The following is a 23,718-nucleotide window of genomic DNA, read 5'->3' as shown; positions in this document are numbered from 1 at the left end:
GTAAGAGCAATTGCCTCCCACTTCCGCAGAGTGCTGAGTTCAGTTTAGCACAACGGGATGTGCAGGTGATAAGCATTTTTAAACATCCGGCTCTATTTAAATGTCTATTAGGAAGTGGGGAGGGGGTTGCTGCTGCTGCTGCTAGTGCTGCTTCTTTTGGAAAATCTTTTCCTCACCAACAATGGGAAGTTGAGAAATAAACACTGCAGCAAGCAAAATCTGTGTAATATAACAGTTGCTGTGGGGGTGTGGAAGGGGAAAACCAACTTTCATTTTTATTTTTTTGTCCCAATCATGGTCTGTATAACAAGGTGGGATCATACAGCTCAGCATGTGATGGCTATTCAAAAGTTGACTGAATGGCAGCTCTAATCATGTGGAAGTTCAGTCACTAAGTAACCTCTGACTATAAGATGAATCAAGCCTGACCGCACTTCCTAATGATGGAAAGCAGTGTTCAATATGAAATTATGGAGCTTCTCAGAGAGCAAGTCTTGCCTGAAGCTTCACTTCTTCTGCAAAGGTAAGCCCAGTCTCGCTTATCTTCTAGTTCTTCAAGAGTGTCAACAAGCTTGTGAATTGAGGTGGTCCAATAAGCACTGCATACTTCGACTTTCAAAAAGCCTTTGACAAATTGTCACTTCTCAGACCTTCTGGAACTTACATCATTTGATAGCAAAATAGGAAGCTGCCTAATAATGAGCCTGATCCATTACCGGCAGTGGTTCAGCATTTCAGGCAGGAGGCATTCCCAGTCCTACCTGTAGATGTCAAAGATTGAAACTGGGACCTTCTGCATGCAATTTTTGTTTCATAATAACAAGGCTCATAATTAGTTGGCTTTAATTACCAGGAGCTGGCAATTATTGCTTTTGAGATGATCCCAAGACAGAGTAAACTGGCAGGTATTCATTAACTATAACCATCACTGCAGCCCCCTAGATAAGAATAGCTTTGCAACTAATGATTAAATGGAAATTTGCACCCTTTGCTTTGTTTTTGGTAGTGTTACCAGTGCCTTGCATCTCTCTCTCCCTCTGATACTCTATTACTACTTGGCTGCTATGCCATTGGGGATTTGCACCAAGAACAGATACTTCAGGGTTAACTTTTCAGTGGCTTATTTTTTGAGTGGGAGACGATGTTGCTAACTTCCCCCTTTCCTAATTGTTTTTTAAGTTGATTCTAGCAGTCAAGATTCCAGAGTCTGCATAGACTGTGGGAGAGATGCCCATTATACTAGAACACTTCGACATCATCAAACTGCTGCCAACAATGTTTCCTGTGGAACATTGGTTTTAATCTTGTGTTATTCCTCCAAACACAGATGTTCAGGATCCTGTTAGGTGATTCTTAGCCCAACTGGGGTCATGCCTAGTCTATAAGTACTATGGCATCATGCCCAGAATGCCACATAATGAGATGTACTCTACTGTTCTGTACTATCCAAGAAGATTCTCTGAAATAGATCTAAGCAGTAGGTAATTTAAGATGACACCTGTTATATAAGAGCTGAATTGTCAATACTAATTCCTAGTGTACAGTGACCTTAGATGCTTTTTAGTTTACATTTAATTTCTCTCTCTCTTATTAAAAAATGGCTTAAACGTCCTTTAAAAATTGGATTTAGTACACCCAATTTGAGTCACACAACTCAAACAGATTTATTTTTTGTTGTGTCTGTGTGTATAAAATTTGTTGTATATTTTTCAACAATCCTAAAGTTTAAGAGTTAGTAGCCCAGATGTTGTAAAGGTTGAAGAAGGTAACAGTGGTTACCCAGACCCCCTTACTGGTTGCAAAGAGGCCCCCATAACAGTTCAAGCTTCAGAGCTCCAAAAATGTAGGTCCACCACTATAAAGGTAAATTGGTATCCATTGCTCTACCCAACACTGGCATGTGGCCCCTGGAAAGTTACAGGGGCTGAAGAAGCTTCCCCACACTTGCCTTACAGGATCTCTGACATGGAAGGCTGAGGCCACCCAATGTCTGATATGGACCCCCTGCTTCTGCCACCTCCCTTTGCTGGAACAGTGTCTACTTTCCTTTCCTTTTCCCATAGGCATGGATGGCAGCAGTTCATTTATAAGCAACATGTACGCAGCCAGGACTTTTTTCTGGGGGTACATAGGGGAACGCATCCCCCTAAACATTTTGTGAATCTAAATTTGGCCTCATTGAGGGGCAGTATTTCAATATAAGTAGGAAAATGACAGCGCCCCTAAACATTTTCTTAGAAAAAAAGCACTGTACAGCATATAAGCTACGGTGTGTGTGTGTGTGTGTGTGTGTGTGTGTGTGTGTGTGTGAGAGAGAGAGAGAGAGAGAGAGAGAGAGAGAGAGAGAGAAACTATTTGTCTTTTATTAGCTTAATAACCCCAAATGTTGAGAATCAGGCTGGCTCTTTTCTGCATAACTCTGCCTCCTCATCTTCATCTAGAGCTCCTTCATTAGTCATACTGGTCATGCTAGTCACATTTGGCACTGACTTTGAAAAAGATTAGAAAGAAAGAGAGAGAAGCACAAGGGGTTTTTTGTATAGAATCATAGAATTATAGAGTTGGAAGATACCACAAGGGCCATTGAGTCCAACCCCCTGCCAAGCAGGAAACACCATCAGAGCACTCCTGACATATGGTTGTCAAGCCTCTGCTATGTTCCAGTATGTCTTGGAAGAATCATACAAAGTTGCCCCATAGCTGACTGGTCTGACAGTGGTACTCCAGGGTCTCCAACAGAGGTTGTTCCCAGATCTTTGTGGGTGGAGAAACCAGGGATCGAAAAGATTCCGGCATTGCAGGGGGGTGGACTAGATGTACAATCTTTGGGGTGGTATGTTCTGGGCCCGTATCACCAGTTGCTTCATTTTCATCATGGGGAAGCCATGCACCTAGTGCATGAAGAACAAAATGGCACACAACACAGTGCTGCTAGTGAACCTAACGTGGTTCAGCCATTGGCACCACAATTGCATTGGATGCAGTGCTGAGTTCATTGGCAACTTGAATCTTTGACTGGTCCATAGCTGCGTGGGCACTGGGCGTCACATGAACACCATGGTACAATTAGGGCGGATCTGGCTCACAAATCTGTATTAGAACACATTCAGAGTCGGAGGCCCACGACTGTAAAGTGGGGATTAACATATCTTAGAATGGCTTACTCTGTGGTATCAGAAAGCATAAACAGCACCACGTAATGCCAATGATGAATATGAAGTTTTGAAATATTCTACTAATTATGGGCATAAAAGTACTTTGGAGACTGATAACAACTCTGCGAGACTGTCAAGAGTTCCAAAAAGGATCTGAAAACTCACAGCAACACGTTTGTTGGCTCAGCTTCCCAAACATGTGCAACTTAGTCATGTCCACCCATTTGCCCTGAATCCCTGATATTATAACAACAACATCCTCTGCTTCTGCACTTCAGTCTCTGCAAGCTCTTTGGGGTGGAAGTCATAAGCTTCTTGCACTTGAGCCTTGTGCTGTGTGGGGGGTCTATGCCTGGCAGATGTTAAACAATGATTTTTTTTAATAAAAAAAATAGCCCACCTGGAGTAGGCAGCCTGGGATCTTCTCTGAAGTGAAACTTGATGCTTTTCAGCAAAGACACACCTCTTTCAGGGTGTTGTGCAAATTTCTCTATTTTAACCGTAGGGACAGGAAATATGAAATGGGACAGCCAGGATCCAAAGATCACGTAGGCCGAAGTTTATCAACTCTTGACAAACAGTAAATTAGAGGCTTGTGATGGAGCTGTTGCCACGAGTACCCTGAATTGTCAGAAGGTTGGACATTTGGGCAAGTTGCTGCCTCTATGCTACCAGGTTTTTGCAGCATAGACATTGCTCCCTCTGTCTGGAACAGCTCTGCAGGGCTTTTTTTCCCTCCTCCTCCTTGCTTCTCATGCTTGATTATTTCCTGACTCTGCAGTGGGATGGGTCTGCTGCAAAAGATTCTGGTTCTTTTTGCAGGACTGATCTTGGCCTTCTTTTTTTATTCGGGAAATGAAGACTTTAAGCCGGGTAAGTTGTTGTTGTTTTTAAGTAAAGACATTTTAAAATAAAAGCAGGGGGGAGACAGAGGGGGAGAAAGAGAAAGGAGTCACACCGGAATGGTTTTTATACAGGAACTGGTGCAAGCCTAAAACGAAACATGTCTGGGCGTTGCTTGCATTGCCGATAATAGAAGGCTTTGCTTGGCAAGCCTTTGAAATACATCATGCATCAGGCAGGGCTATTTTTTTTTCTTCCTGCAAACAGGTGTGGTTAGGAGGCTTGCCATTTGGATTCTCCAACAGCCTTTCATATTCTGTCTATTTCGAAAAGGATTGGGCTTTCTTTAAAGTTGCTTAATTGTACAATTGCTTCAAAAACTTGAGAAAGCTGAACGTATGAAGTGGCTTGAAAAAGAAATGCATGTTCATGTTTAATTAGAGTAAAATAACAACAACAACAACAACAACAAAAATAAATGGCTGTCTTGGCATTCTGCATCCTTTTTGGAATGTTAGCAATTCTTATGACTGCTGGTTTCTTGGGAGAAGAATGCAGATTAAACCGGAAGATTGTTTGGACTGGGCAACTGATCGGCAGGCAGAAATGGCTGTTTCTCTTCTTAAGCTTCTTGCCCTTTTAGAGACTGATTTAGCATTGGGTGGTGTGTTTAATGCGATCTTTATAAATGGCTGTCCCTATATCTTGCTCTCCAGAAATGCTCAAAGGGAAGCGTGTGATTGTTACTGGGGCAAGCACTGGAATCGGTGAGCAGATGGCATACCACCTGGCACGCATGGGCTCCCACATACTGATCACTGCGCGAACAGAAGCCAAGCTCCAGAAAGTAAATGTCATATACTCATATATGCATGCCTTTTACTGGGCATGCTTCTGTAGAGTCACCTGCACACACAGGTGATAGATAATGTGTAACCCCATGAATGTAAAATTCATATTTATGTGCATTGGGATAAACATTCACATACGGGTGACGATAAATTGCCAAACCTGACAGGAAGGAAGGGAGAGTCATATGCTTTACTAAAATTCAGATTTATATACATTTATTTACTTCCAGATGCAATTTAGGTTTTGCAGTTTTACCACCAGCAGAGTGTGAATGCATGTCTCAATTTACAGGAATATCAATTTACCGGAATATCAATGCATTTGCTCATAAAAATGGAAGAGAGAGGCAGTAGGTGCCGTTACAGAAGTGTGACTCATGGGAAAAGGGATCCACATATAAGGGCATTCAAAAATTATGAAAGAAAAGATAAAAATTTGGAGAATTCCTGGTGGGTTGCATGCAGGCCTTTTCTTGTGCTTACATTACTTTCAGGTTGGTTATGGGATGTTTCTGAGCATTTTTTCCTTTTCACTCTGCAAATCCTCTCTCCAGTGGTCTGTACTCTGCAGCATTCCTGGGTGCCTGCATTTCCTGAAAAAGCCATGATGTCCTTGGCTGCACTTTTCTGTAAGCATGGGAAAGCGGGGAGGCTCCTGGCAGCTATTGGCTGTTGTTGTTTGAAAAGTAAAGGGTTTTAATTTTATTTTTTCCTTTTAAAGAAACCATTGAAAAATGATTTTTAAAGGACTTACTTCAAAAAACAAAACAAAAAAACACCAAATCAGTGATCACACTGTTCTCTGTGCCTTGGCAGCCAGCCCTCCTGGCTTCCTATGTTTCAATTCAAACTCAGGGGAAGAAATCATGCAGTAACATCCCCCCATGGGCCTTTACCAGATCAGGAAGTGCAGGCTGCTGGGAAGACTGTGGAGCTCCGGAGAAACATTTCATGGAAAGAAAAACACAAGAGGCACCTACAGCCACTTTGCAGTGATAAGATAAGCCTGACCCCTCATCCACTCAAATTCTAAATCCTAAAGTGAGAAAGAGGCGGGATGGTGAAGTCTCTTCTGCAATGGAAGAATACTTTTTCAGAACGTGAAGAACAGAGAGTTCAGTACACAGCACTAGGAAAAACCACCCAAGGGTCACCATGCATGTCAATAATGACAAACAGCAGTGTGAGAAGCACAGCTGTGGGAAGATTATTGCCCTAGAGTGGAAAAAGAAACAACCCAGGAGGTTTTATAGACAATAGACAATAGCAACCCACACAGTGACTTGAAATGCTGGAACTCAACTCCATTTGTTCCTATTTGTACCCTTAGCCAGGCAAGAAGAGGCAGTGTGTATCAGGTTCATTAAGGGCCACAACTTTATTTGTGTTTTATACAACAAATTCAAAGTGAGACTGGAAGCTGTGCAGCCCTAAGGCCTGCCCCTCCTAACCTGAATTGTTCACATTGCTCCCGACATACACATATTTGTATGCAATATGTCACCTAATATCTTTTCAAGGATTTTCTCTCAACATTTTAGAGCATTCGGGCTCATCCTGCCATGATCACACAGAGCTGTGGGCATTGCCTCTGCTTCACTTCTGGCCACTAAGCCAAGCTGATATTGCACTTGTAGAGAACAGCCTAGCAAGTTTTGGCAGAAGTGGGTCCAAGCTAGGGATCTTTATCTTTGTACACTGACTGAATTACTTAACAGAAAAAGTAACAAAGCCTATGATAGGGTTAACAACTGCAACTACGCCAGCACTCTATGCTTAGTACATACTTATGCATCACCTTTAAAGGTAAAGGTACCCCTGCCCGTACGGGCCAGTCTTGACAGACTCTGGGGTTGTGCGCCCATCTCACTCAAGAGGCCAGGGGCCAGCGCTGTCCGGAGACACTTCCGGGTCACGTGGCCAGCGTGACATCGCTGCTCTGGCGAGCCAGAGCCGCACACGGAAACGCCGTTTACCTTCCCGCTGGTAAGCGGTCCCTATTTATCTACTTGCACCCGGAGGTGCTTTCAAACTGCTAGGTTGGCAGGCGCTGGGACTGAGCAGCGGGAGCGCACCCCGCCGCAGGGATTCGAACCGCCGACCTTTCGATCGGCAAGTCCTAGGCGCTGAGGCTTTAACCCACAGCGCCACCTGCGTCCATGCATCACCTTTGCTTAGATTTTAATAGCCTTTATATTTAAATTATTTGTTATATTGTAAAGAAGAATGCAAAAACTAGGTACTAGAGAGCCAGTGACACTTACAATTAAGTCTGTCAAACTGGAATAATGAAGAGGATTTCCCACCTGCCCTGATTATAGAAAATCCAATGGTCTCCTGAATATTGTTGCAGACTTTAAAATGCAGCTCTTGCTCAATACAAAATATGGTCATGATTACAGACACATTTTTAGGACTTCCAATACATTTGTAAAAGCAAGTTAGAAGCCTGACATGGCTGTGACAGCAGCTGTTGTGATGACACCAGTAAGGGATAAAGTTCTAAAGCCAGAGCCCATACCCAGAATTTGCAAGTTCATTTTAAGAATGTTCAAGCCCATTTTGCTTCATTTTGATTTTTACAAATGAGAAATTCGGTGTTCTTGCAGCTGGAAACTTTGATGAAGCTGCTTTTTCCATTGGAAATTCCCTACTAATAATGCTGACCCTTTACTCACACAGCCTCCACCCCCGAAAAAATGTTGTGCTCAGAGTATTCTGGTAAGCTGAACTAGCCAGCTGTTTCCTTGCAATGCTGCATAGCATAGGAATTTAATTTGCTGGGATGCAAAAGGGGCTGAAAGGGCAACGAGCCTCCAGAATTCTCCTTTCCTCTTTGTTTCAGGTGGTTGCTCAGTGCTTGGAGCTGGGGGCAGCATCTGCCAGCTACATAAATGGCAGCATGGAAGACATGGCATTCGCTCAGTCTGTGGTGAAGAAAGCAGAGGAATTGTGGGGTATGCTTACTTTATAAGGACATCAGAAGTGCTGTGCTGGATCAGAGCAAAAGCCCATCAAGTCCAGGGCCCTGTTTGGCACAGTGGTCAACTAATAATAATAATAATAAAAATAAAATAAATAAATAAATAAATAATACCTTTATTGTCAATGTACAATCTGTGTACAATGAAATTAACCAAGCCTCCCCCTCCCCCCGACAAACACTCAATCTCATTGCAGTCTGTGTGCTTGTCACACAACACACCAACCCCGAATGTCAGTTGCACTATATTATTTTCCATTCAGCAGCCTAACAGCCCATGGATAGAAACTGTTTTTTAGCCTGTTGTTATGACTGATTATATTTCTATATCTCCTACCCGAAGGTAGAAGATTAAAGAGGTGCTGGCTGGGGTGTGAATTGTCCCTGAGAATTTTTCTTGCTCTCCTAAGGCAACGATCCATTGCGATGTCATCTAGCAGGCTCAGGGGACAGCCCATGATATCATGTGCTGTGTTCACCACCCTCTGTAAAGACTTTGTGTCCGTGGCTGTCAAGCCAACGTACCACACTGTGATACAATATGAGAGGACATTTTCTATTGTGGACCAGTAGAAGAAGGTCATCAGCTGTTGTTTAACATTGTTCTTTTTCAAGACCCTGAGAAAATCGAGTCTCTGTTGGGCCTTCCTAAACCACCTGAGTTATATTGTTTTTCCAAGTGAGGTCTTCACTAAGGTAAACTCCCAGGAATTTAAAGGAAGAGACTCTCTCCACACCAGATACCCATAGGGAGCTCATACACAGGACATGAAGATAATAGCCCTCTCCCACTCATGATCCCATCAATCAATATTTAGGGGTAGACTGCCACAGAACCTGGAGCTTCTACACAGCCATCATAAATTGATAGCCTTATCCTCCATAATGGATTGTTTGGTCACCTTTTAAAGCTGTCCAAGTTGGTGATCATTCATCACTACATCTTGTAGCAACAAATTCCAGAAATTAATAGTGGAAGGTTTAGTGGGTCAGAGCAATGCAGGAAACTCAACCCTGCCATCAAGTGCCTCGCAACTCACTCCTGCTGTATGTCTGTCCACACTGGCGCAGCACCTATGGGTGCTTCCAGGAGATGTTTATTCTGGGATGAGCACTCCCCGTAGCTGCAGATTTTTCACAGCATCCACACTGGCACCAGTGCCAGCCTGTTCTCCTCTATTTAATCTAAGTGCATCCTTTCTAAGGAAAATAAAACCTGTTACCAACATCGTTAGAATATTAAGGCCCTGTGTGGAAGTGCTGTGTATTACGAGTAGAGAAAAGAAGAATCCCAAAATCATCCCTGTAAAAGCGTGGGAGGATAACGGACAAAACACTGGAATGCAGTGCTTATCTGTATTCCCTGTAATATATGAATGAATAAAATATTCCAGGGGAAAGGCAAGTTTAGAAGCAACCTGAATCTCACACATTCACTCAATTTGAAGAGATTCTTCTAAACCTGCTCCTCACAGTCCACTTGGATTTTCACTATGCTGAATACCGTAATTTGGTATCATTCACAACCTTGGTCACCGCAATGCTCACCCTGACTCCAAATTATAATAATGTGTTCCAATAGAACTCCTTGGTGGTACACTAAACTACTTACTCCCCTGTTTTTGTTAAAACTGCCCTTTTATGCCTAATATTTAGCTAATTAACACATACTACTATGCTGTGGCTTTGGTGAAGTACTTAATCAAAGAAAAGATGTCCTGAAATCTTCAGTTCCAAAATGGCCACTACCATAGTAGTATAAGCATCACTCATTAACCTGATAGCGAAAGCTAGTCTGAGTTCTGCTATGCTATTAAGTGCTCTTAAAGCTTTCCAAAGCTTTCCAAAGCTTTCCAAAGCTTTAAGCTCTGTTTTTGATTCTCATGGGCTGCAAGCACTCTCTGTGAATCAGGAATGTGGAGCCTTCTGGCCCAGTACGACCCCAGTTGCTCACACCCACCAAACCATTTTGCAGAAGCTTTTGTGACATGATTGCATGGCTGACACACTGGGAACTGAACCATGGACCTCCCTAGCTAGAAGCACACAACTGGAAGTACTCCAAATCTACCTGAAGAGTTTGGCTCCAGTGTGAAGTGTTAACAGCCTTATATGCCCTGAATCAGGCACAGGCTTGTATGGAGCATCATAACTCACTGAAATATAGATGGCCTGATAGAAAACCTTGCCCAGCCTTACCTCTGCTGCAGATCAGAGCTAGATCACACCCAGGAAAATGTGAATCATTGCTTCAGGGTTGTCATTCTAACATTGTTTCCTTGAGATAACAAGCCTGTTGCAAGCACAAGCTGAGTCCAGAAACTCTGGACCAAATGCAGGAAAAAAGGGCAGTGACACAGCTGAGTCCTTCAGTTAGGCACCTCAAATTATACAGACACATGGGTTGGAACCAGGCATCCAAGTATCTTTTATTTTAGAAATTAAACAGCATTGCTAGGATAGCTGATCAAGACAAACAATTCTAACAACTCTTTTCTGTTTTTAGGAGGTCTAGATATGCTTATTCTGAATCATGTTAGCCCTGCCTTCTTAAGCTATTTCAATAGTGATGTTGCGTATATGCAAAAGGTCCTGAATATCAATTTCTTAAGCTATGTGACCATGACAGCTGCATCTCTTCCCATGCTTAAGAACAGTGGAGGAAGCATCGTAGTGGTTTCATCCTTGGCAGGTGAGTACAAGCAGCAATTGTGTGAAGTAGCTCTCAGCGGCCCTCAGAGCCTTAGAGCTCCTTAAAACATTTCTGATTTCCCTGCTATGATCGCCGTGCACGCTGATGACTGCGAACATATATGACTGCACACTCAGCTGGTTGCAGCTTCCAATTGTGCACACCCTCAGCCAACTCCAAAAAAGATCACGTGTGGTGATCAACTCACATCTTTAATGTGTTTTCTTACCTGAAATGCTCCCATTAATGAAAAAAAAAAATCTCTGAGCTGCTCACCTTGTTAAGCAATAGCAAGGCTAAGGAATTTTCCATAACAGTGATTCTGGTGACTGTTCTCCTTTGTAGGGTGCAAAACAAACCCGGTGTGAATTATATGGATGGGTCTACTCAATTCTTCCATTGGTACTTCTGCAAGGATGGCTTGTAGTCCCTTCACCTCTCTCTCTGCTTGTGAGACAGGCCAGGGGCTATTTTTTGAATGTCTCCTGCCACTGCTCAGGGAATGGTATTCAAGTGTTCTATTATTGGTATCTCAATTGAATTTCATATATTCATAATAATCCTCATAGCAGTTTTACCCTAGCACAGGGGACGGGACTCTATAGTCCTCCAGGTGTTGCTAGACTACAACTCCCATCAACCTTAGGTCCCGGTCAGGATGGCTAAGGGACAGGGATGATGGGAGTTGTAGTCCAGCAACCTCTGGAGGACTAAACTTTCTCCACTTGTGCCCTAAGCATTTGACAGGATCTCTGGGTCACAGTCCGGCAGCCTTGTGCTTTTATTAAGTGTGGTTCTGTACAATTCTTCATTGCATTTCTATCAGAGTGTTCTGCTTTAAAATTTCACAGGCTATAATCAGAGTTGCATATAGCTGCTAATATACAAAACAGCCCTATAGAGGGGGTGGGGAGGGCGAAACAGTTCATCTTGAGAGCTTTGAAAGATATGCAATATCTTTTTTAAAATTCTTACAAGGTCCAGTTATGCCATAAGTTCAAGTTTCTGAGTGCTTACATAACTTGGAAACATTTTATAAACAAAATAATAAGTAAACAAATGGAAGCAGGAAGGGGGAAAATATCTCTCACAGAGATGCAAGCAATGCTGGTTTTACTTTGCCACCTGCAGGATTAAAGTGGAATTCACCCATGACTGTACTATTGCTATACTGTATTTGCAGGCAAAGTTCCATTCCCATTCACTGTTTACTATTCTGCAACAAAATTTGCCCTGGATGGGTTTTTCAGCTCCTTGAGGCAAGAATTTGCCATGAAGAACACCAACGTTTCCATCACACTCTGCGTCCTTGGACTCATCGATACAGGTACAATTTAACATTTTGAAACCTGACTATAAGGACCTGGCTTTCATTGGCAGGTTTGTGCTGTGCTCAAAATCCTTCAGATCTCAACTTCAACAACGTGAACGTAAATATGGATCGTTTGTTTATTGCCGTTTTTCTAATCTAAAACACCATAGATTGTAATGCCATGAAATTGCCAAGAAACGTCTTCTCAAGTAGGGCTTGCCCATAAATTATGTTTGGACAGTGAAGCCAATGGATAAGGCGTGCAAATTGCTTCTGAAGTGAATATGCAAACTTTTGCATTAATGATGAAGTATTATTTCTAACTCAAAAGCATCCATTTGCATCAGTAGAAAGCCTCTATTTGCATCAGTTCTTCTCTATATATCATATATTATTTAGAAGAGAAGGAACAGTGCTGAAGAGAAGAGGGCAATGTTTAACGGTACATTTCTAGGTCTGGAATTGGCTGTGAGCTTTCCTTCCCTCCAAACCATGTGAGCTTCTTCAACTTCCTTTTACATAGAGACCCTTTTACATAAACACACACTTGCACATGCAACGGCACAAAGACACAAGAGTTACCATTGGAAACAGCCAGCACATGTAACTCAAAATTCCTGAGAACTTGAAAGAGTGATTTCTAACAAATCACTGGTCTAATGCACAAGTTGTAGGGATCCACTTGGGCAAAACCATGACCGGATGGCAACCACCACAAGCTGTAATGTTTCATCCTATGAAGGCGGTGCCAAATATGGTCTACGGTACACTCCTGATGTGGAAACTGCCACTGCAATTAGTCATCTGAATTCCTCTGAAATCGTCTATTCTCACATACCACCCCCACGCACTTGGAAATTCAGTGATGCACTACAGTGGTACCTCGGGTTAAGTTCTTAATTCGTTCTGGAGGTCCGTACTTAACCTGAAACTGTTCTTAACCTGAAGCACCACTTTAGCTAATGGGGCCTCCTGCTGCTGCCGCGCCGCCGGAGCACAATTTCTGTTCTCATCCTGAAGCAAAGTTCTTAACCTGAAGCAATATTTCTGGGTTAACGGAGTCTGTAACCTGAAGTGTATGTAACCTGAAGTGTATGTAACCCAAGGTACCACTGTATTTAGTGGAAACAAAACCAGGCAAAGTTTCTTATCAGCTCCACTAGACTGCAATCCTTTACACATTTATGAGGCTGAGCCCCATTAAACCTAATGGGGTTTACTTCTGAGTAGACAGGTATAAGCAGGGGTAGACGATCTAAGGTTGGATGTGGCCCAATCGCCTTCTCAATCCAGCCCGCGGATGGTCCGGGAATCAGTGTGTTTTTATATGAGTAGAATGTGTCCTTTTATTTAAAATGCATCTCTGGGTTATTTGTGGGGCATAGGAATTCATTCATTTCCCCCCTCCCTCCCCCCAAAAAATATATAGTCCTGCCCACCACATGGTCTGAGGGATGGTGGACCAGCCCACAGCTGAAAAAGGTTGCTGATCCCTGGGTATAATTCACTCTGCCCAGTAGGCACTTGTTGACTGACTTCTTGAACAGAGGGTACCTACTTAACTCGAGCTCCTTTTCTTCCCTTAGAAACGGCCATGAAAGCAATTTCTGGAGTGGTCCAGATCTCTGCAGCACCAAAGGAGGAATGTGCACTGGAAATCATTAAGGGAGGAGCCCTGCGCCAAAGGGAGATTTATTATGAATATTTATCTACAAGAATCCCTTTATTGATCCGGGACTGGGCTCCAAATCTCCTGGATTATATCATTCAGAGGAATTATAACGTTGAAAAACTGAAAGATTAACTGCTCTTTAGCTTTTCTTATTTTATATATTAGCCACATTGAGTCCCTGTCAGGGAAAAAGGCAGGGTATAAATAAATATAATAGCACCTAGAACTTAAGAGCACTGAGAACTTAGTGTACTTGGAAATAAAGCTCTGCCCAAATTTCAGATTTGGCACCCACATACAAAAATCAAATGTGAAAATTTGAAGTCTTTGGGGTTCATTTTTGACAGAGCTAGTTTTGCTGATAAAAAGGTAAAGTTATAGGTCTGTATCCAAAGATGTCACTCAACTGACTGTAAGTCTTCCATTGACAGAGGAGGGAAGGGAGGGCTTTTTATGACAGCAACCCCTCCCAATCTGCATTCCCCCTCCCAATCTGCTGTGAGACCCTTCAGAGTAGATTTAGGGAGGCATGGGGATTAGAAGAAGGAAATTGATTTCCTTACTATATCACTTATGGAAGCCTTGTTGTCAGTTGAGAAACGACGACTGATACATCCCATGAGGTTTTGCACTTTAAAAAATAAACCAACAGAGAAACACTGAACTACCTAAATCCATATTTGAAAATGTTGTAAAAAAAATGTGTCAGGGAAATATAAAGTTGATTTCTTGCAAGAAATTGTCTCCAAAATTTTAGCTCTAGCTGTCCAGAATGGGTACAAGGAGACGTAAAATTAAAGCTATATGTAAATATGTCTTTATATTGCTTTCCCTCCTCACTCCAGAAAAAAGACATTATTTCATTTTTAAAACCTGATCTTTAAAGTTATAACATAGATATTATGCTACTGACTATATTAAGGGATGGTTTTGTATTTATGGCCTTTTAAGCAATGTTTTTTGTGCATCCAATGGCTCCCCCATCTGGTGGATTAGATTCACAGACGACACATTGATCTGAACACATGCCAGCCAGCTGTAGCTCTTGAAACCATGCTGTGCTTTAATATATTGCTTCTGCGTAAGAATTGTCTACTTTTAAAACTACTGCTATATAATCTTGTTGGTGGTTTATTTGAAGGGGGGGAAGTAAGTTACACCACAGTTCAGCATTATTCAGGAAAACCTAACTGTAAATATGAGAAAATACTCTATTTGTCCCACAGCCCCCACCACTCTGGAATGCCCTCCCAGTAGGGATTCCTGTATTTGAGCCCTACTTCTTTTAGCCACTGTTCATTAGGTTGACAATGTTCCTGATGTTACTATGATTTATCTTTGTCTAGATTTGTCTCTAACCGTTGTTAAATAGCCACGTGGCATCTTGATCTCAAGCTATCCTCTCCAGAGAGGAAATATCATTATTAGGAAATGCACCTTATTTCAGAGTATTCTTGTCCCAGCAAATAGGCTTCCTATTCAGAGATTCAAATGAAGTACCTCCTAGGGACTCCCGGTTCCTGTCCCCTGAATGACCAATATCTCATTCAAAGACTGACATTGCTTCTTAAAGTATTACTTGATTATATTTGAAAAGAAATTGCATTGCTGCTTAATTTACCCCTAATTTCAAGGTGTTTTGCCTTTGATTATCTCTCATTCAGAAAGATTGTAACCCTCACTGTGAGGTCCAGGAACCATAAGGGGAAAGAGCACAGTTTTTTGATTCTCAGAAATATTAGGCATCCAGCAGTTTTTGTTCTGTCCCATTTCTCCTAAAAGCTCAGCATGAGAAATGAGCTGTACTGAAAACACAGCTCTTCTCATTTTATTGTATCAAAGGCTTAGCTTAGGCAAATTGTTAGACTTGCAAACTGAAAGCTTTGCTCATCAGGAAACAAAATTATTTTAAGCTTCTCCAACTGAGACTGCGGAGAAATGAAGACAAATTGTTGGGCAAAGCTTGCTATTTGAACCCAGATGAACACAGAGCCAGATGAATCAGTGCAAAAGGGATTGATGCATGGGTTCATGGCAAAATGTGAAGGATTTTAAAGAAGAAGGGAAGGCCTAGAAAATGAAAGTGTTTGTTCTGTTGTCCCCCGGCACTGTAAAATCAATACAAGTTTGAAGCTGTACAACTATGGTTTGTCTTATTGGTGAGGTCAGAGGTGAGAGGCATACGTTGCCTTCTGACACCATCAAAACAAATAAAACCTCAATTTGGTGGCAACCTGGGAAAATTTCCTGTCTGCTGTACAGGCATGGAGGAGAAACTTGATTAGCCAAACTTACCCGATTCTCACTCTCTGAAATCATTTGCAAACTAAAACACAACCATGCTTCAAAATTCACACTTTCCAAATTTTGTGGTGCAGTTCTCCAGCTAAGTAATGTGTACAAAAATGCACATAGTAGGGTAAAGTCTGAATAACAATACATCTATTGGTGAAAATAAGATACAAAGGGTAAGCGTGGATAAGCCCTATATTAAGCAAAATTCACAAAAAATGTTGATGAATTTTCATGAGGACTTATTTTGAAAAAATGCAAATTGACTTGGAAGTGTAAAGAACTGAGCTGAAAACTGGAAAATTAGAAGCCAAGAGAAACCAGATTAACATCTTCACCCATTCCTACTCCCATATCACCTATTTATGCTGTCAAATCAAGACTCACTTCACTTTAGAGCACCCCAATTTTTATAGTACTAATATTTACACTACTACAATACTAATGTTATCACCTTGTTTGTTTGCCAGCCATTTCTAAGCCCTGCCTCTAGAGTTCATTTTCCAATGTTCATGACTGGACTTAGACTTTGTTTTCAGTAGACTTCACCCTCTCTTTCAGTATGAGTATTGTGTTTTTATAGAAGGAAGAATGACAGGTAACATAATGGGATCCATTGGGTGAATATTGCTTTAAATAATGAACTGGTTGGTGTGAACTTGCAAATCAGTCCCCAACTAATTTTTCAATTAAACTGATGGGATTATGCAATGGAGGGAACTGGGCTCTTCTGTGACTGTGAGATGCTTGTCCTACAACTTCTCACAACCTACTACTGTAGGATTGTACACCAAGGAAAGTGCCTTCTAACTAAGGGCATACATTAAAATAATATCTACTAAAACAGTTGTCTGTGCTATTTTTTTCTCTCAATTGTGACATCCTAGTTATTGACTTTCCTTGGGACAGTTCACCGCAAAGCATTATATCCGTTCAGCACCAAAGGCCTATTTATTTCCCCAAGCCTTTATAAAAAATATTAACTAAGATTGGTTTTAATCTGCTGTTATGGCTTCAAATTTTGCACCAATGGTCGTGATTTATATTTCATCTGGGTTTTTTAAATTTAAATTTTTTGTTGTTGTCTTGATTTCATTACTGTTCTTTTTAGCATTAGCAATTGTGGGAGTGTTTGTAAGTAAAGGTGGGATAAATATTTAAACAAACAAACAAGCTAGAATTTGGCATAACACAGACACCATCTTCAGTGTTGCCAACAACCTGCAGAGGAAGAGGAAGAAGTAAATCCTGCTGTATTAAATGTGGCTCACTCCCAGGAAAGTGTGAACACTTGCAGCCTAAGTTGGAAGTTTATAGTGTGCTTTAAGTTACTCATAGTATTATAGATACAGGATGGGTCAATGGGCCACAGTGACTAGTCTAAGGGCACATCTTTTTTAAAAAAATTGAATTGTTGGCAGAAGTCAGAATGATGGAGGACTTCCTGGTTGAAAGCTCACAAAAGAAACCACTATTCTACTGCCACCTTAAAAGCTTGACTGTCACAATGCTTGAGAATGGATGAACATTGATTTCTTCACAAATCAAGGAATTCTTAATCCAAAAGGTATCATGGCTGATGCCATTATATCATGGTTGACTCGGTCCCGGGGTGCAAACCACAGTCCCTTGGAACAAAGTACAGGCTCAAGGCGCCAAAACTAATAACAGAAATTCAGCAAAGAACTGTTGCTGCAGTCCCAACGATAGTGAAAGAAATACCGGTACATTGACTGCCCAACCACAATGAGGTCAAACTATTATACCATGAACCTGCTTGCAGAGTTGTGGGCTTCCTGTCTCCTCCCTTGTCATATCAGAGTAAGCCAGAATGAGAGACAGAGAAAGAGAGGAACTAGGGTAAAGTGTTGTGGCTTATAGTTCCTGTTTTGTTTTGTTTTTTGCTTTTTTTAACGGAGCAGCAAAGTGAAGCTGTCCGAATGAAAATGACAGTTGCAGCATGTTAGTACTTGATAGCTAAACGGGCATCTTCTCGTTTGTGCCTTGGCAAGTGAAGAGCCAGGCTTCTCGGATCTTGTCGAGTTCACTCGGGCCCACCATGGAAAAGCAAAGGTAAGGACTTCCCTTGTTCGTAACGACCTTCCATTTTTGTTTGTTGATTATAGAAAGCAAACGCAATCTACAAAAAGGAACGTTTTGCTTTGAGCCTCTGACAACACAATTGACAACGTGCAGCCATAACATGAGCAGGCATTACTTCCCCTGATTAAACTGGTGTGTATGCGACCATGCCTGCAAGGGAAAGATAAAGGGCATCTGTGTTCATCCAAGGCAAATACTTCGGCCAAGACTGGAAGAAGGAAACCAATAATGTATTTAAAAGGCCTCAGCAGTATGCCCAGTGTTGTGGGTTAAATAAAGAGAGCACTTCTCATCTTCATAGTCTGGTTTGAATCTAAGGTTTTTTCCAAGCAGCTACAAAATAAAGTAATGGCATCTGGAGAAGGTAGGTAGTTCCTAAGCTCTCGGGGGGGGGGGGGGAGAACCTGTTTCATAAGTTTTTTGGGGTACAGAATTAATTCATATGCCAGGCTGAATGGGCTTCAAAATCCTCGTTTAAAATATTGTCTAGTTTTAGACTTTGAAATGGATTGATTTTTGAAAATAAAGAACTGGTTATGTTTAGTATAAAATTACATTATATGTGTGAACCTTTCACTTTTTAAAAGGAACTCTCAGGAAAAACCAAACAAACTATGACTGCAGTGGTGGTGGGCATTAAGAGGGAGTGAGGTGGTGATCGCCATACTTTTCTCTCTCTCCTGCCCCCCTTTATGACAGTTAAACATGGCACACAGCTTTCATTATTTCTTCAAGCAAGCAGAAATAGCAGCTTTTCATGCTGCCTCTCAATCTAAACTGGACGTGGCAGAAAATAGAGGAGGGGAAAGGTGGCATGGAACCAGTAAAAGAGAATGAGGATGAAATAATGTGTCAGCTAAATAACTAGACCTGCTGGTATAGGGTGGTATACAAATTTAATGTAACGATGATGATAATGTTAATAATAATAATAATAATGTAGCACATCTCATTCAGGATATCTCACCTGAGAATTTTGCAGGGCCACCCCTACCAATAGGAAATGAGATGCACCTGCCTCAGGTAGCAGATACTGGGGGACGGCAGCAGGAGCCCTTGGTTGTTCCTGCTAAGACAAGCCTGGCCATTCCCCTCTGTTGGAGGACAGAGCTGTGTTTGCTACATGGCATGCCTTTGCCTCTCTGAACTGACTTGCTGCCTCACATGTTGGGTGTCCCATCACCCAAGCTGAATAAAGATTTAGCTGCCAAGCTTCTAGGCTTGGAATGCTCAGGGAAGGACACCCTGTACTTTGCCTCAAACAGCAAAATGTCTTGGTCCAGCCCTGGTAGCTGGCTCATAAAATGTGCCAAGACAAGATGTGCAAAGAAAGTCTGAATGCAAGAGAAAGCTAGGAAATTGCAAAACAAACCTATTTACTGTATGCCCTCAAGCAGGAGCTTTGGTACAGTGTTGCAATACTAGAAAGTAAATGGAATTAAATTCAGACAGAATTTTGTAGAAAGAGGACAGCCTGTCTAACAACCATGTGGCAAATGCAAATGTGAATATATTGTGTGTGCGTGCAGAAAAATGAACAATTAAATTTTAGTGGCAGGGAGACGAAACCTGAATTGCTTATTTCTACCATGTGAACATCAAATGTGGTGGCAATTAATGAACAACTTATGGAACACGTATTGCAGTTCCCACCAATTGGCTGCCTTATGTCATAACAACAGAGTTGTGGATAAGAAGCTAGCCAGCAAGGACAGGTACTTGTTCAGCTTTTGCAGCTTTCTGTTATTTAAATTAATACTTTATTATATCCTATAATTATTTCTATCCTGTTTTTTAGGATATAAATCCTATGAAGGAAGTTTAATCGCAAACATATGCCTTGACTTTCCACTTAACCCTGTCTGTATACATTGTTTTTTAAATATTCTGTTGGGAGCCGCCCAGAGTGGCTGGGGAAACCCAGCCAGATGGGCAGGGTATAAATTATTATTATTAGTAGTAGTATTAACCCATTTACCTTTATAAGGCTATCCAGTAGGCCAATGACATTGTCCAGTATGGGAAGAAGATAGGTGCTCAGGCTGTGAGTGGGAGAAAGAGTTGAAAATGAAGAACAAATTCCTGAATGGTTTTTGACAAAAAGGCTATGAAGAATACAAGTAAAAGGAATCCTACCGAATAAAAATTAAAAAGGCAAACCATATTGCGGCTCTTTGATACAATATTTTTTCACTAATCTTGGTATTCTTCATGTTATCTCATTGGACTAGCAATAAGCAGGAAAAGTTTTGGTACAAACCCTATGGAGATTGGAGATCCAAGCACGATGAATTTTGCTAGGTGCAATCTGCCTCCAGTTTCTCACTGCACTAGAGGCAGATTTCCTGCAGTGCTAAACTGGGAAATAGCGACTGATAATATATATTGGATAGAGTTTACACTACAGCTGAGCTTTCCAAACTGTGTGTCACGACACATTAGTGTGTTGGCTGCAGTGTGTAGGTGTGTCGCACAAACGCTCCCTGCGCTTCTCCTGGGGCTGGAAAGGGGTCAGTTTAACTTCCGGTTTGCTAGTAAAACTGAATTACCATGTCACGAAATTATGCACGTTTAAAAAATGTGTTGCCAACATGAAAAGTTTAGAAAGCTTTGCGCTACAGCAAGGTAGCCAGTAGGGTTCTGTGCATGAACAGCATAGCCCTCAGCAAGTCTAGCCAATGTAATGCCCTCCAGACACTTCTGTATTAAAACTCCCATCATCTGTGAACACTGGCCATGCTGGCAGGGCATGGTGGGAGTTGGAGTCTAATAATATTTGGAGGGCACTTCTTCTGCACTACAGTCTTCCTTTTAGATCATTCCAGCAATACTGATCCTGATAATTTCAGGTTGTCATGAAATGTGAGATAACAGTCAGGTACTAAAGGACTGAAGATGGGTTTAGACTGGTGAGCTATCCAGCCACTTAATATGTGCTTGGTACCTACTCAGGGCCTAACTATCTGCCATGTTTCTGAAGTTATTCAAAAGGGACATTAAAAAAGCATCTGTCTGTCTGTCTGTCTGTCTGTCTGTCTGTCTCCGTAAGCACTAAATGTAAAAACTGTTGTACTTCTCTCATACTTTGAGAAAGATGATTCATTTGAAAGTCATCCTGTGAGCCTGCATTTCTGTGGTTGGCTACATGAATGTTTCAAGTCATGTATAAATTATCCACCCTTTCTGTTAACTCTTTCAATTGTTTTTAAGAGACTATTCCCATCTAAGAAGGAAATACTTTCACAAGAGAAAGACTGAAAATGAAGTCAACCATATACTTATTTTTAAAAAGAGATTGCATTGCACATCAAAACAGGAGATACATAACAGGGAGGAGCGCCTTTGCTTTTTGAGATCACACAGGCATAATCACACATACAAGCATCATAGAATTTTTCTAATTTCACTGGCTCCTGCCAGAAGTGGCCTGAATAACATACCCTCCAACCTTTCTCCAATGAAAATAGGGACGTCCCATTTCATAATGATTATTTTACTATTTATATGCCACACATCTTACTGGGTTCTCCCAGCCACTCTGGGCAGCTTCCAACATATATAAAAACATAATAAAAAACAGTTTTAAAAATCCTTCCCTATACAGGATTGCCTTCAGAAGGCTTGGGGGTCAGATAATTCCATACTCTCCAACATTTCACCAATGAAAATAGGGACATCCTACCATACCCTCCAACCTTTTGCCACTGAAAACAGGAACGTCCTATGGAAAAGTGGGACATTCCAGGATCTAATCAGAAACCAGGATGGCTTCTCTAAATCAGGGACGTTCCTGGAAAATAGGGACACTTGGAGGGTCTGGGATATTGGATCCAGTATGCGAAATGTGTGGCAGCTGTCTTCTTTGGTGGGCAGCAATCATGTCTCTTCTAAAACCAGAATGAAGCTTGCTTTGAATAATATTAGTTAAGCAAAGTACACTTTCCAGCATGCACTGTGGGTGCCTCTATTTTTTTCCTCAGTAGAGAAAACAGCAGCTTGAGGAGGGAGCAGCTGAGGTTGGGAAACAGTGGGAGGGAAGGTTTACAAAAAACTACTTCCCCAGCATTATTTCTCCAGTCCTATTAGAGGAGAAGAGACTGGGGGTTTTTTAAAAGAGAAAATCCATGCCTCAGGAAATCCATTCTCAAAGTGTAGTTTGGCCCTGGATCTTCAGTCGGTATACAGCTGTGCCTAGCATCCAATATGCACTGACCTTTGGACTAAAACAAAACCCCTGTGTTGCAATACAGAATAATCTGCTCAAATACAGCCACAACACACAGCTAATAAGTATGGTAAATGTATTTTTAGTAGTAGTTAGAATATAACCCAAAATTTACAAATCATAAACATCATTATATAATGTATATATAAATCCATAAACAAGAAATAGTCAACGTAATAAATTGCTGTCAGGGAACACCATGACACAGGCAGAATGCCTTTCAACAGATATTGTCCAACAGTATTGTAGTGCTGGGTATGTAGAATTCATTAATGAACAGCAAACAAGCAGAACAGTGTTTCCAGACAGTGGCGTAGCGTGAGTTGTCAGCACCGGGGGCAAGGCAAGTAATTTGCACCCCCTAACCCGTGGATTTGCGCCCCCTAACCCCCAGATGTTGCGCCTGGTGCAGCCGGCCCCCCCTGCACCCCTCACGCTACGCCACTGTTTCCAGATTAAGTCAACTGTTTCAAAGATGAACCTTCGTCAGCTAATAATAAAATTAAATACATTACATACAATGAATGAAAACAAAAATAACAGAGACCAACCTGCATTTTAGATAATCAATAAAAAACGAACAAATGTGGAATACATACCAAATAATTTCTAATAAATTATCCATTCAGGTAAATGGGATACTTACTAATAATACATTTACCATACTTATTAGCCACGTGATGCGGCTGTATTTGAGATGACCTTTGGACTGGCAAGCAAAGAGGCAATGAAGATGGGCAATTTACCAAGTGCTTAACGCTAGGAAATTTGTCAGTTTCTTAAAACATCTGCTAAATAAAGCACAGTATGCTTGAAGTACAGGAGCAGAGAGGCCTGTGGCTAGCTCTGTCACACACTGCAACTGCTCTTACTTCACCCACAGTCATTAACCAGTTGTGCTGCTATGGTGTGACACAACCTATCCCTCCACACATTGCCGCAGCACTTTGTCTCTACTTCCCGGTTGCATGTTAAGGGAAGCAGATGATTCATATGTTCTGAAACTGCAAGTCTATATATACGTGGGCTAATAGTGTTGTTTCAAAAAGGTGGATAAAGTATTTTTGAAGTTGTCTTTCTCTTAGGGGAAAAAAATCTGCCTTTAAGAATAGATGGTGCTGCTCTTAAGCTTGCAAAGTCCTCTGCTCATTTGGGCTTTTGTTTGATTTTTAGCCTATAAAGCTATATTGTGTGATGTTGTAGATTATCTAGGGTATTTTATATCCACAAGTGGTTGTTGTTGTTTTATTAGCTTTGTAATTGCTATGTGTGCAGTCACTAGGGTTGCTAGACAATCAAGTCTGACCTGAAGAGTCTCCAGGTGGAGCGCAAGAATACTACTACTACTACTAATAATAATAATATTCAACCTGGCAGGGCCTGGCTGCAAATGACAGTATTGCTGCTCTGAGGTGTCAGCCCACCTCTGCTCCCTTCTCCCAATTAATCTCCATCTCTAGGGCTCACCCTTATGACACCATCAGGGGCCGCCTCCAGGTCTCAGGGTTGGGCCCTGAAATCTCAGGTTCTGGGATGCTCCTGACCTAGGAATGCTAGCAATCATAATCACAACCAAAAAGCTAATTCAAG

At 41.6% G+C, this 23,718-nt stretch overlaps 2 protein-coding genes and 1 long non-coding RNA gene across 6 annotated transcripts in view; 2 read left to right on the top strand and 1 right to left on the bottom strand.

Annotated features, from left to right (window-relative positions):
- The first annotated feature begins 3,431 nt into the window (after positions 1 to 3,431).
- Positions 3,432 to 16,644, top strand: HSD11B1 (hydroxysteroid 11-beta dehydrogenase 1). Its single transcript, XM_083745639.1, has 6 exons — positions 3,432 to 4,028; positions 4,715 to 4,845; positions 7,695 to 7,806; positions 10,339 to 10,524; positions 11,708 to 11,851; positions 13,423 to 16,644. The coding sequence occupies exons 1-6, from the start codon at positions 3,941 to 3,943 to the stop codon at positions 13,638 to 13,640; spliced, it is 879 nt and encodes a 292-aa protein (XP_083601765.1). The 5' UTR covers positions 3,432 to 3,940; the 3' UTR covers positions 13,641 to 16,644.
- A 278-nt stretch (positions 16,645 to 16,922) lies between these two features.
- On the bottom strand, positions 16,923 to 23,668 carry LOC310847658. The gene is made up of 3 exons (XR_014565947.1): positions 23,596 to 23,668; positions 19,882 to 19,945; positions 16,923 to 17,021 (listed from the first exon to the last, which is right to left on the bottom strand). It is a non-coding gene; the product is annotated as an uncharacterized lncRNA (long non-coding RNA).
- Positions 17,010 to 23,718, top strand: part of TRAF3IP3 (TRAF3 interacting protein 3) — a 38,872-nt gene continuing 32,163 nt past the window's right edge. For 2 of the 4 annotated variants that reach the window (XM_083745542.1, XM_083745540.1), the window contains exon 1: positions 17,010 to 17,873. Coding sequence is in view for 2 of the 4 variants with exons in the window: in XM_083745538.1 (XP_083601664.1) it covers positions 18,252 to 18,267 (16 nt within the window). In the remaining 2 variants the exon portion in view is untranslated. Of the gene's footprint in view, positions 17,874 to 18,064; positions 18,268 to 23,718 lie in introns of those variants that run through there. The other 2 variants (XM_083745538.1, XM_083745545.1) reach the window with 1 other exon arrangement.

This window comes from Podarcis gaigeae, assembly GCF_964106915.1.
Source record: "Podarcis gaigeae genome assembly, chromosome: 6".
Taxonomy (NCBI): domain Eukaryota; kingdom Metazoa; phylum Chordata; class Lepidosauria; order Squamata; family Lacertidae; genus Podarcis; species Podarcis gaigeae.
The sequence above is the reverse complement of the archived record's forward strand: the minus strand, read 5'-3'. Positions and strand labels throughout refer to the sequence as shown.

Coding starts and splice junctions, on each gene's coding strand:
- HSD11B1 (XM_083745639.1), top strand. CDS start 3,941: ATGGGTCTGCTGCAAAAGATTCTGGTTCTTTTTGCAGGACTGATCTTG. Junction 7,807..10,338: donor GAAAGCAGAGGAATTGTGGG/GTATGCTTACTT, acceptor TTCTGTTTTTAG/GAGGTCTAGATATGCTTATT. Junction 11,852..13,422: donor CCTTGGACTCATCGATACAG/GTACAATTTAAC, acceptor TTCTTCCCTTAG/AAACGGCCATGAAAGCAATT.